Source organism: Macrosteles quadrilineatus, unplaced genomic scaffold (genome assembly GCF_028750875.1).
Source record: "Macrosteles quadrilineatus isolate MER2022 unplaced genomic scaffold, UCM_ALF_1.0 Scaffold_8__2_contigs__length_117827958, whole genome shotgun sequence".
Classification (NCBI taxonomy): Eukaryota; Metazoa; Arthropoda; class Insecta; order Hemiptera; family Cicadellidae; genus Macrosteles; species Macrosteles quadrilineatus.
Window position 1 is genome coordinate 42,163,224 of NW_026542601.1, and position 13,904 is coordinate 42,177,127.

The 13,904-nt window shown below is 33.8% G+C and overlaps 1 protein-coding gene across 1 annotated transcript in view; it reads right to left on the minus strand.

Annotated features, from left to right (window-relative positions):
• LOC129000346 (transmembrane protein 214-A-like) overlaps positions 1-13,253 on the minus strand; it is a 37,723-nt gene extending 24,470 nt beyond the window's left edge. Inside the window, exons 1-2 of the mRNA XM_054427309.1 lie at positions 12,809-13,253; positions 8,956-9,143 (exon numbers count right to left, since the gene is read on the minus strand). Coding sequence (XP_054283284.1) covers positions 8,956-9,143; positions 12,809-12,932 — 312 coding nt within the window. The 5' untranslated portion in view covers positions 12,933-13,253. The remainder of the gene's footprint in view (positions 1-8,955; positions 9,144-12,808) is intronic.
• Between the last annotated feature and the right edge of the window lie 651 nt (positions 13,254-13,904).

A 13,904-nucleotide genomic window follows, 5' to 3' on the forward strand; every position in this document is an offset into this window, starting at 1 on the left:
TCAGCAAGGCATTTGTCAGTGTTTGTCATACCAAATTATTAAGTATTCTTTCAAATTTTGGAATAAAAAATAGAGCTTATGATTGGATCAAATCTTATTTATGTAATCGAACTACTTTTGTTGAACTGAAATACGTAAACAAATATAATCAACTTATATCTTGCCGTTCCAGTAACAGTCCGTTGAAATATGGTGTACCACAAGGATCTATATTGGGACCTTTATTCTTTTTATGTTACATCAATAGCTTAGCTAATTTCAGTGATCAAAGTAAAATCACTTTATATGCAGATGATGTAAATATAAAACTATCCGGATACCATGCAAATGATATAGAAATATCTTCTTTTATAAAACTTAATGCAATCCAACAACATTTAGCTGATTTAAACCTTTTATTAAATAAACAAAAACTAAATATATTAGTTTTTCCGCTTCAAATAGGAAAAGTGGGTCTGTGGTAATGAATGTTTGTCTTAATGATTCCTTTATTGATGAAGTTAAGGAAACAAAATTCCTTGGTTTAACTGTTGATAGACTTCTTAGCTGGAACACTCATGTATCTCAAGTTTGTAAAAAAATGTCAACAGGTATTTTCATCCTTAGAAAATTATCACCATTTTGTGATATTAAAACCCTTAAAGCAGTTTATTTTGCTTTTGTGCACTCTCATGTCTCTTTTGGTTTGTCGGTTTATGGCAACACCTCTAATGAAAATTTAAACATGATACTTATATTGCAAAAAAAAAGCAATAAGAATAATAATGAAACTTAAGTGGTTTGAGTCAGCCAGAGAACATTTTTCAAATTTAGGAATAATGACAGTTTACAGCCAATTAATCTATGATCTGATTCTGTGGATTTAAAAAAATCAAAATAGTCATTGTATGCTAGGTTTTAACCACAGATATGAAACTAGAAATAAGAATAATTTTGGTTTTAATAGACATAAGCTAACATTTTATGAGAAGAAGCCAACATATTCAGGCATCAAATTTTATAATTCATTACCAGACAACATAAAATGTATAACTGATTTTGGGTCCTTCAAAAAGAAATTGAAGTCATTTATTATTGTTAAACCTTTGTACAGTTTTAATGAATTTTTTTAAGCATATGTCGTCTGTAACAGTAAATTTAATTTCTTACAGTGATTATAATTTTAATTTATTATTGTATTATATATACTTGTACTTGCTAGTTTATAATAGTACTTGTTGACGCCATTCTGTACTCTATGTGTACATAATGAATAAAGAAAATTTTGATTTGATTTGATTTGATTGCTGTACTCTATACACAGTACAGCAGTTCTTTATTGTACACTGTATTTAATTTACAGTACTGTTTATTCACCATGTTTACTACTGTATTAAATAAACACTGTATTTTACTTTACTGTCTGCGTTTGTCTTTCCCCAAAATTTTGTTGATCAATTTTAGCCATGTTTTAGCTATTGTTATGTAAAAACAACAATATGTTCTGTAATGCGAACTATTCAATAGTCCAAACTACCCCTGGTCCCAATTAGTTCGGATTAAAGAGGTTCTACTGTATAACTAGAACTAGGTTTTATATTAATTCAAATAGTTGGTGTTTTTAGCTTATGGGTCATTCTCCACAAAACGTCGAATTCGACAAGGCAAAAAACAAAATTATAAAATTTTAATTTTTTAATTTTTAGTAATCAGTTTGTGTTCAACTAATATTCATTATTTAGACCATATAGCTCGCCCAGATGATACTTGTCCATTTTTTGCTTAAATTAATGTTTTTATTTATAAGTGTCCACGGACATGACCGCAATGTCCACGGACCTGATGTTTTAGGGAAATTAATAAAACTATACACACAATTAAAATAATTACACATTTATTGAAAGTAAAAGAAATACTTTGTAAAAGTAAAGGCTCTTATGTTTATAAAATTTGAAGAATAAGTAAGAACATATTTAAGAACTCTACTGGGACAACCACAGCATCAGGAAAATAAAACTATTCCGTCAAGTGTAAGCTTAATGAGTACAGCAACAAACTATTAATGATTTAGTTCAACAATTTATATTGTTGGGGTAGGTTTTCAAATACATACAACCCTCTGGAGTTTAACAAAGAAGGCTCTTTCAAAATAGATAATACTTCATCATTACTGACACAAGCCTCTGGCTCGGTTGAAAAGACGAATTTGTTTTTGGTGTCAGTACACCTTTTCATAAATCTCACTAGGTAACCCTGGCCTAGGCATTTTGAAACACAAGCTTTTCTACTTATTTAAAAGAAAAAAATATATTTTTTTTTTTTGTTTCCACGGAGTTGTGACATGTCCACGGAGTAGAGACGTAAACATGCGTTTGCTCTTCAATTGGGTAAAAATGTTGATATTCTTAGTATTTTTATGTAATGTTAAAAGTTTATTATCTAATGCTTACAAACAATGTTTTTAAATTCTTTTTAGGTGCTTCGTCATTAAAATCATTAAAGCAGGGAAGCGCAACAAATCTGTTTAAATTGGCGTACTCAAGTTTATGTAATTTATAAAACATTCATCATTTGGGAGGCTAAATCAAAACTAAGCAATAAATTAAGAACTCATTTAATGTTTACTGAAACTACATACATAGGTAACAAGTCTTTATAACAGGATATAAAATTCAAGAAGCTTCAGCTAAATAGGCCTACTACTTGAAAGCTAACCTAATAACTTGTAATTCTCAGGCAATTGTTTGAAAACGTACAGGCCTCTAGAATTTATTAAATCTGGTTGCTCCAAAGTAGCAACAACCTCATCTTTGGTAACTGATGCTTCAGGCTCACTGGAAAAAAAGAATTTGTTTTTAGTGTCAGTGCACCTTCGCATGAATCTTATCTGGTAACCCCCGTTATTGAAACATTTTGTGACACAACCTGCATAGAAGTTCAAGGTTTTTTTCCCGAACACTTTAACGACAACAAAGTCATTGGTTTTCACATTGAGCTCTGGAGGGTTATCTGGATCAGAATCCGAATCACTGTATATGGCAGAGTATATTGGCTTTTTCTTCCGGAATGTCTTCTGTTTCTTAGCTGTAAAACAGTGAAGGAAAATCAATGCGTTTTTGTATTTGGAAAGTAAATAAGTTGTTGTATTTAAAAATTTTATAAATAATAACTGAAGTCTCGTAGGTAACTTATTTAAATCAATGTAAATTACACCAAAAAACCCATAGTTTATATATGAAAAGCTAAAACCCTCAGCTCCGTGGACATTTACTCAGCTCCGTGGTCATTAAATTGACCATGGAGTCCATGGAGCTGATGTCCATGGAGCTGAGGGATAGACCTTTAGCAGTAAATTTTGAGGTTATCACAGGGGGATGAGAATCACAGAATTATGTATTCTAGAGAACCTCATTCAGATACCATTTTTCAAAGATCTTTCTTTAAATATATTTATAAGTACAAGCCTTCTAATAGCTCAATGAAACTGTTGTAACTTGTAAAATTATTCATCTGTTCCTTTGAGAAAAGTAATAAATTAGCAAAATAGAAATCCAACAAAACAAATTAAAAAGGATACACTTAGCAGGTAGATTAGTGCAGGAGACATTGTCATCACCTCCTTCTCCATCATGGTTTTTATCACCTGAAAAACTGGTTAAGGAAAACATTCAAATAATCATGCTACTTTAATATGCTTGGATAAAAACTGAGTGTGTCTTAAACAATAGTAGGAAAAACCAAAACAAAATACAGAAAACAAATAAATTGGAACAGTTGTAAAGGTAGTTAATCGAACAGTAATTTATATGAAAAAGTAGACAGTAAAACATTTAGGCCCCTAACAGGTAAATTGAAAAATCCTATATGTATACTAATTTCCAAAGGATACATTTGGGGGTTTGAATCATTATCTTCCCAATCTCATAGTGGTCGCATTCTTGATTGGCTTCACATAGAAGACAAGAGAGTCGTCTAGCTGAGATTTCATCTTTCATTTTTCTACTCCAGGCTATTTCGTGGACTTTCAAAATCCCCTTAAATTTTGGTAGTTCTAAACCATGGAATTCTGTATCTAATTTCAAGATATCTTCAGTATCTACTTTGAAGAGATGAACTCCTTTACAGTTTTGTTCTAGCACTCGTATCAAAGCATCAATACTGGGAATGTCTTTACCCCGAGCTACAACACAGTCTGCAGTTCGCTTAAGGACCCCACCAACCCCATCTGGGGCACCTTTCCCATGGTTGGCCTCGGAGAAGTGCCAATGCAATGTCTCTACATTTAGTTCTCTCGCTATAAATTTAGCAGCTTTTTAGCAAACATCTTCCTGTTCCTGTACTGATTGGTCGGGCCATCACTCAAAAAATGAACTTTTTCCAGATTCGGAACATACTTTTTTATCTCCGTGAAAATAGGTACTAGGTGGCCACAAATGGCGACAGAATCATGTCTTCTGTTTTCAGATAATGTGCACAGAGTCTGGCTGACAGTTCCATTTATGCCATGGTAATACAGTACAGAGGTGTGCATTGAAACTTGATCTCTGCTTCCTCCAAAGTGAAATGACTGGATCTCTTGGCCAAATTTGCAATTATAATTCTCTGAGAAATCCATATGCAAGAAAGCTTCATTTTCTTTTAAGGTCTTCTTTATTTGTCTGACAGCATGGTGTTGATGAATTATGTTATTAACATGCTGAACAAATTTATCAAACATGCTTTGAAACAAAATTTTCAGTTTTTTCTTAGAACAAGTTATTTCTTCCTTTGTTGTTTTCTTGCAAATCTTTTTTCTGCCTTTCATCTGCACTTCAACTTTCTTGTCAACCCATTGATATAAAGTGACACTGTCCTCTTCATTGTAATCTAAAAATGCTACCTTGTTTCCCTTACACTCCATGCATTTTTTCTCCAAACATTTCTCCTTTAAATATTCATTTTCACAAGTAATGTTCTTTATTAGATCTTCAGGCGTTCTTTCTCTGATCATCTTTAGCGTGTTCATTTTTGAAACAATAAGGCTCATGTTAGTCTGGATTTTGCAGAGACAAGTTTCCCTTGACCTGCAGTGAGGAATGACAATCCAAAACGGCCTTAATCGGCAGAAATGAGAATAGCTTATTTTGTTATGTTCCTCATAGCATGATATAAATTTTGTATACAAGTTTTTTAGTGAGTCGTTCAACTCCCTTTTCTGCTTTTTAGTTTTTGACCTTGTTATCGTATCTTTTTTCCAGGGCATTGCCTGCTGTTTTCATCATCTTCCAGGAATGTCAATACATCCTGGCGTAGTTTGACTTTTTTTAATAAGTCTCTTTTTCTTACTAAATGAACTCCAGCGGTCCATTCTTGACCACTGATCTGAGTCCTCCAGGAAGTTAAGGATGCTACTTTATGGGACAGCTTGTATTTTTTAACAATTTTCCCACTGGGAGATTTTACCATTAGCCTTTTATGGAATGGCTGAGTTTTCTTTCTTTGGCAAAATTACTTTTAACTTGCATTTGCAAGACTTCAGAAAATAAAAGCTGTTTTTTTACTTCATTAGAACACTTTTGTCCGTTCAATAGTTTTTCAATTTTCTTCCTGGGCGTTAGGTCCAATACTTTGGCTTTTTTCAATCTATTTAGCCTCTGTTTGTATTTTGCCAATTTCCTTAAGAGCTTTTTATTTTCATCAGTTAGAGATTTCATTTCTTTTTTCATTTTTTCTCTGTTTTTTCTCCTCTTCTTTTTACCACTGTCAACCCTTGATGTTGATACCTCAACTTCATTTGAAACATTTAAAATAGGCATTGGGCTGTTAGGTGGCGTGTTATTCAAAAGTTCTTCCTCTATTTCTTTATTTTTTTTCAACCGTTCCCGGTAAGTCTGGGAACATTTCTTCCAGCCTTTTCTAACTTTTCTCTGTTCTCTTTCTGTCATTTCATGAATACTTTTTCTACTCCTTTTTTTCCTATCCCTATCTTTCTTCTTCTCTTCTTCATATTTGTCTGGATCAGTTTTTAATTTTTCCCTTGCACGTTGCATGCTCAACCTCTTTTGCTCTTTCCGTTTTAATAAGTATGCGTCTGAATTTTTCTTTTTCTTTTTGCCTGGCATTTTGACTGTCAAAGCCTGAAAAAAAATAAAAAAAATACCTAGAGGGTAAAATTGTAGACAATTTTGCTTTCAAATTAATATTCATGTTGAAATTTTTTAATCTTTCATGTTTTAATCATGAAACAGTTTATTACAATGTCACTTTTCCTCCAACTTATACTTTGAATTTAAGTTTTGAACATTCAGTTAATTTTGTATTTTAAAATATTAATAAACATAAAATATAAATTGTGTACTAAGTGTAATTAATGACTAAGTTAAGGCAACCAAATTGGCTTAAGTAGGCCTAGTTAAATTTTCTTTGTAAAAATTGTAATAAAATTTCTTTTAAGTTATTCTATAAATTGTGACAGAAATTAAATGTGTAATTTAAACTTTCTGGCATTAATATATGTTTGGGTGATAAATAATTAAGGGAACCTACATAAAAAAAGTTAAAATGTTATTATTTATTGACTTTCCTTTTAAAATAATGTCCGTGGACATTTTCATCATGTCCGTGGACATCGTAGTCCACGGACATGATGTCCACGGAAATGATGCCAAGCATGAGAATGATTGTCTACACCCAAAACCTTTTAGGTTATCTTAATAAAATGACTGTTTTGGTTTGAACACCTGTAATAGGATAGTACAAAAATAAAAACACAATAACAGTACAATTGTGTTTACAGTAATACTGACCACAGATCTGATGAGATGATCTTAACGTTGCCTCCTTTTCTCACAACAACAAGCAAAACAACACAAATTTCTTCACAGCACAACTCAAAGAACTGAATATATCCAAGATGGCTATCCCTCTTCTTGTACAAGTACTGCATTAGTCAAGTTCCACTACTAGAAAAGTCATTTAGAGACTAAAATTCAATTGTCCACAGACATGATGACAATTTTAGTGACAAGAGTTTTATAGAAATTTTGATAAAAATTATTTAATTAAAAATAAATTTAAGGGGGTGAGACGATTACTAACAGTTAATTATTGCAATATAATTATTTCCATAAGAAAAAAACATCTTTTTTTATTTTTTATTCACTTGCTAACTGTTAGAAACATGGTAGGTGACAGTCCACGGACATGACTTGTCATAGTCTGTGAACAAGAAATCTATGATAATTTTTCAAATTATTGAAAAAATAGCATATGTATGCTATAAAACAAATTTAATTAAAGATATTTTGTAAATATGAAAATCAAAGTCTTCTATATAATTTTTTTTTTTCACAGGGATACTTAGTTTTTGCGTTTAGTGGAGAATGACCCTTATGGGAACTTCATGAAACAAACAAGTAAATCGGTCCTGGTACCAGATCTTACCACAAGACCTACGGTAATAGCTGGTTTCCTATATGGGAAATTCACCAAAAACCTAGATTCTTAATTCCAACGTCAAACTGTATGGGACCTTTATACAGTGGCCATGGTCAAAATTAAAATACTTCTTGTTCTTGTATTAACCTATACCGAGGTAAACAAGTCATAATTAAATTCACAAAGAACAGGTATCCGGTACGCAAATAGCATATTTGAGCTAAGATTGCCTGGGTCACTAACACAAACACTACAAATTTTATCTTCAAGGTTCAACTGCTTCACAAACATAAACTTATAACATTTCAGCCTCATTGTCTCATCTACAGAAGCCTCCTCCAATGATGGCTTCCTGCAACGAGTCCAAAACGGTTAGCTTCATGTTATAAGTTTAAGTTTGTGACGTGGTTGAACCCTGAAGACCCGATTATTAGTGTGGTTTAAGTAAGCAAATACGAAAAGCAGTGCAGAAACGGAGTTCTGATACCTCTTTCGGAAAGATAAAAATATTGGTACAAATCACAATTAATAGCACAAATCACCCGGCACCTTATTTTATACAAATTGAGCAATGCGTAAAAGTAGAATGCAAAGACCCAAAAACAAATTAATATGCTTGTCATAGTCTTTCCTTAATAAGTTAGCAAAACAATTGCTAGACTTATTCTTAACCTTATAATTATTATTATTATTAAATGGATATATAAAATGTTTTTTTTTATATATATAAGATTATTATAAGTGTATGCCTACTTTGTGGTTGGCTGACCAGGACACACTTAAGACATATCACAAGATTTTGTTATACCATCTAAATTACAATTAATTTTAAGTCTTAACATTTTTGCTGCGGTTGTGCGATGCCTGGCGGCGCTGGTGATGGGAGCAGCCAAAGCGCTTCTTAGATGAGTGTGTCAAAATGTTTAAATTTAGCTTCATCCAATAGGAGAGGCATATTATAACGTGATACTGTGTTTCAGTCGTTGTGGACATAGTTTTACAAGAACTCAACAGACAGCAGCATTAAACAGCAGGCTCTTAGTATTAGAAAAAGTAGGTTACGAAAAATCTAGATACACCATCAACAAAAACATCAAAAAGGCGTCAAGCACAATTTTTAGGTCAGGTTCCTTCCACAATGCTTCACTGTAGTTATTGTTATCATTATATTCTATTTCATTTCACTATATCCAAGCCATAACCCCACACTACACTAAATTTGGAACAATCCCTTCCACTTTTGTATATGAAAACAAATTATACTCAATTGAAGTAAAACACTGGCACAATAAGCGGCAATCGGAAACAATGTTCCCCGTGTGTGGCTGAGCTCACACTGAAGCTAAGTTAACGTGTTAATAAAAATTTCATTTTCCCTTATTCCTAAAATTATTGATTTATTCTTTAAAAAAATTTACAATAGATAGGCTATTAGGCTACTTTTATCCCCCTTGGTGGTTACCAAGGGTACTATTCTTTTAGGTTTTAAAGAAACCGTACCGATAGTTGTTTCTTATTTTTTACGTTTCTAATATTTCTTTATTTTGAATGACTACTTACCAATGCGACTGCAGCATCTATAGTTTTAGGTGGCCTACTTTCTTTCACAGGCTCTTTCTTTTCCTTAGGTTTCTTTTGAGCCTTTTTTGCTTCGTTTTCTTTGGTTTTTACAGCCTTTTCAACAGGTTTTGGAAGTTCCTTGTTGGTGTCCAAAGCTGAATACAATGTCTTCACTTGTGCCAATGGTACTAAAAACATGGAATCATTATAAGTAAGTCAAAAGAGACACCACCACCAAGCTCAAATTACTTTGAGATTCCATTCCCTATTATGAACCAATTATGTGTGATTTGACACTAATGGCATTTTCACATTTTTTACAAGGGGAACGGTCTTAACCTAACGTTAACGGCATCGGGTGCATCACGGAAGTTACCTCACTAGGAAGTTACGGGTCACTATATTTTTCCTTTATTAAAACCATAGTTTGCATTCGGCAGGGCTGTCGCCTGACGTACCTCACGCACCTCTTTTGCGGAATTAGTTTCGGCTACTCTTACCCCTTTCCCAGTTGTCAGTTGACCTTGGGAAGTGGTTTGTGTCACTACTGGAAGTAGCTTCCGTGAGCGCTCTGTGATGTAACGGGTTTCCCGGAGCCTAATATCTGTGTACGCCCTTGTGTTTGACCTTATTTTGCGATATTATAAAATGGAAGAACGAATTGCGTGATTGTTGGCTAGAGTTGAAAGGGAGAGCAGTGAACAACACTTAGTGGAAAGATCTACCGGCCCATTTGTTCTTGGAAAAAGAGCTTTGACAAAATGAGTAGGTAGTACTTCCAACAAATGATTAAGGTTATTTTTTATTAGACCATAGGTGTTTTATTTCATACCCTATTGCAATTTTTCTAATAGCTTGGACAAAATAAGGTGTCCATGTATGAATTTTTTTTTTTTTTAAAGATTATTATATAAGTGTAGGCCTACTTTGTGGTTGGCTGACCAGGATTTGCTTTAAATACTATAAGTAGTAAATACGTAGATAAGGGTATAAATTCAAGTTAAGATACAAAGAGCACATTAAAGCAATTGGTTCCAAGCCCAGCCTTCAAAGATCCAACTTCGCAGCACACATTAGGGATTCCATGCATGATTATAAACCAGTTGAAGACTGTTAAGAAGTTCTGCACACATGCAACAAATCATGTAGGCTAACAGGTTAGAGGAAGTGGAAATAAATCGCGCCCACAAATACGACAAGCAAAACCTCATTAACGTCCAGTCCAATTTTACAGCCAACGTAATATATGATCAAATAGACAGAACGGAAAAGACCAAAATTGATCATGAAGGCATTGATAAGTTTGCTAGTTTATGAACATATTTTGATAAAATTTGGAAAATGCATTCATATTTTACTAAACTATTAACATAAGACAAAAAAGCACTTTTTACCCTCCCTGTTACAGTAAACCTAAGTGCTCGTTAAACTAATAATTATATTTAACTAGTACACCCGTGCGGCTCAGTGCCCCGCAAAAATATTTTAAAAATTAAAGGAGAATAAACTAATGCAATAGCATAGCAACGCTGGTGGCGCTGCCTACGGATTGACAGGCAAAGCTCTCTCAAAACGCTTAATGCTTTTTACCATGCTGTTGGCATTCTGGGTTATAGTAGTACGTTTTCTGTGGTTGGATTGAGGGTGATCATGTAGGCAATGGCCTAGCTTTTATTACTGGTATTTTACAAGAATAAATTCTTTTTTTTATTTTTTATTTAAATTTCGATGTGATTAATAGTTTATGTAGGCTATCATATTTGATTTATTGTATTTTGTAAACGGCACCAAAGTCCATTTGATTTAAAAAATCTAATTATTGCATATTGTAATTCTGATTTTGCTCTCATGTCGTCGTGTGTGGTTTTCCTGTTTAGTATCGAATGTAAACAACTAACAGCTGTTTCCACTCCACAAAACATCCTCCCCTTTCAGTGTTAGTCGCCACTAGAACTTGGACTTAGAATAAAATAATCTGAATAACTCAACAAAACTGAATCTTTATATTCATTATTTAATTACGGTCACTTAGGAACCCTCCGGTCACAAAAACTGATTGCATTTTTGGATTCAGCGTCAAAAGAACTGTAAGTGGACATCAAAAAATTACAAGAAACAGTATCGGGTATTTAGACATAGGCTATTAAATAATTAAACCAAAATGTCAATTTTTTTACTTAAGTTACCGTAAACTATGATATTTGGTTTGTAATTAGGCCTAGGGCCTAATTAAGATAGGTCTATCAAACTAAACTGATCCAACTAAGTTAACCTAACCTATACGCTACTGTTCACTGTGAGTGTGGCGTGCGGTCATCTTCTTGAATTAAAGCCATTACAACGTTAACCAAAAATCAACATTTAACATAAGCCTACCGGTATCTAAAAAAGGCCTAGCCTATTATGGGCTAACTTAACTTTACAGTACGGTATAAATATTTATTGCAAATAAAAATGTTATCCAATAAGTTAAGTTAATAGATCATAGGTTCTCTGCCGATCTGTAAAGAAGCTAAAGTCGTGGTGTTGCCAACAGAGATTTTAAATTTTCCTTAGACGATTATTTTGATGCACAGTTCATTTTTTAATCATTTTTTCACAGAGGATACGTGTCCAGTAACCAGATGTGGATTAGGCATCCGGCAGTGACGTCACGGGGTTGTGGGGGCCCGGAAGGACATTACCACAATACGATTCAGCCATTAGTGTTTGTGGTGTAGTGGATTGAGAGCTCAGCTGATACGCAGGAGGTCCCTAATTCGAATCTTATCGGTAACCTTAACTTTTTGTCAAAGATTTTGCTTTGAATTTTTTTTCTTCTTAACTGCACATCTTTTCTTAGAATTTTTAGCATTTATAATTTTATTTTATGAACAGAATTTAACCTTCATTCGATTTTTTTTATTGTCAGCAAGTTTGGTTGGTTAGGTTAGGTTATGACAGTAACTGCCGGACACCTAACTTAATCCACGTCCGGTTACCTTAACGTAACTTTTTTAACGTATCCTCTGTGTAGCCTAATTAATAATTATATGTTTAAGTAATTTTTATTTTTAAGTTTTATGATATTTGTATCATTACTGACGCGACCTATCCAGAAATGGACAACGGTCAAGAGGATGGCAATTATGTTGTAGGGAAGTTTACAGCTATCACCACTTGAAACTATGATCAAGCCATGCATCTACAAAAACTGTTTATTTAGCCTAACCCTAAAACTTATTGCTGTATTGTAACTGCTTGCATGGTAACTTATAACACAGAGGATACGCGTCCGGTAACCAGACGTGGATTAGGCGACCGCTAGTGACGTCACCGGGTTGTGGGGTCCCGGAACCCCATTACCACAACAATACGATGTTCGGCCAGCATTGTTCATGGTGTAGTGGATAGAGTGCTCAGCTGATATCCAAGAGGTCCCTGGTTCGAAACCCATCGGTTTCTTTAACAGATTCACAGATTTTGATTGAATGTAATTTCTTCTTAACTGTACATCTTTTGATAGAATTTTTGACAGTTAGGGCCTATAATTTTATGTTATGAAGAGAATTGAACCTTCATTTGATTTTTTTCATTACCGGTATCAGCAAGTTTGGTTGGTTAGGTTATGACAGTAACTGCCGGACGCCTAATCCACGTCCTGTTACCGGACGCATCCTCTGCGAACTTATAATGGTCTCTGTAAGCAAGTTACCTTAATGGCTCTTTTAACTATGAGAGTAGCCTAAGCCCATACAGATTACACAAAACGATGCAAAGAATGCACATGTTAGTTCAGGTAAACTTGAGACTAAAGCCTTAAGGAGATAGCCTAGTAATTTAGGTGTACGTTAAGTTACTTGTGGTTACTTACTAAGGTCTTCCACTTTCGGTGCATTGTCAACAAACTTTTTCTTTTCATCTTTGGACAGCTTTTTACTCTTTCCCGACTGCTTGTCTTTTTTGTTCTTTCCCACAACTTCCCACTGGCCAGACATTATGAGGGATTAGATTTATCTGGTGATATTTAAAAACTGATAGAAAAGTTCACTGAACAGAAGGGACAAGTTACACTTACTAGACCTAATCGAGATAAATTGGCCTAGGGACGGTGCAAAACCTATACGTGTTGGTAAAAATATATATACCTAAGCTTAAATGAAAATTATTATTGAGTATTTTGGAAATAACAAATTATTGAACAAGTAAATCAAGCAAATTTTAATATTTTTGACACTGAAACGTTGACAGGTATGTCATAAACAACACAAGACAACAGGCAACACGATCACGCCGACAACGACAGCGACGCTACACAAGCCAGGCCACGACGAAGTATCAGCTGGCGTGGACTTAAGTAATAACGGAAAGCTAACGGATTTTTCAACAATAACACTGGACAAGTGTCAAAATCTACGTCACCTTGTCTGACAGGACAATAAAGCTAGCCAACACCATCGAATTCTAAAGGTAAAATAAACGAATGTGTACTATATAACGACCAAAAACTAAATGTTTTGTGTTAGCGATTTTCCCTATTAGCCCAGTCAATAAAGATATAAATAAGGTAAATTTCGGAAGTAATTTTTGGAAAACTGGATTTTTCTATGCTGCTAAACCATGTATTTTCCCAAAAGTCCCCACTCCTTCCCACATTGCTTTCCTCTCTCCCCCACTTTTTAAATAAATTCACAGTCTCTTAGAAAATTAGTGATAACATCAAAACGGGTAAGGATAACAATGCAAACTTTTATTAACCCTTTTTGCGATAAGATTTTCTACAAAAAGTGTAACCATGTTAGCCTAAATACAGTATTGATAGTTTCGTCACAAAAATGACATAAGCATAAAAACAATAATTCATATTTTGAGATGTTTTGTCTCTAGATAACACCATAGATAAAACATACTCCCTTAGTAGATTTCCCATCCTTATGGAACAGCTGAAGCCAATTTTATTGTTAGTTCTG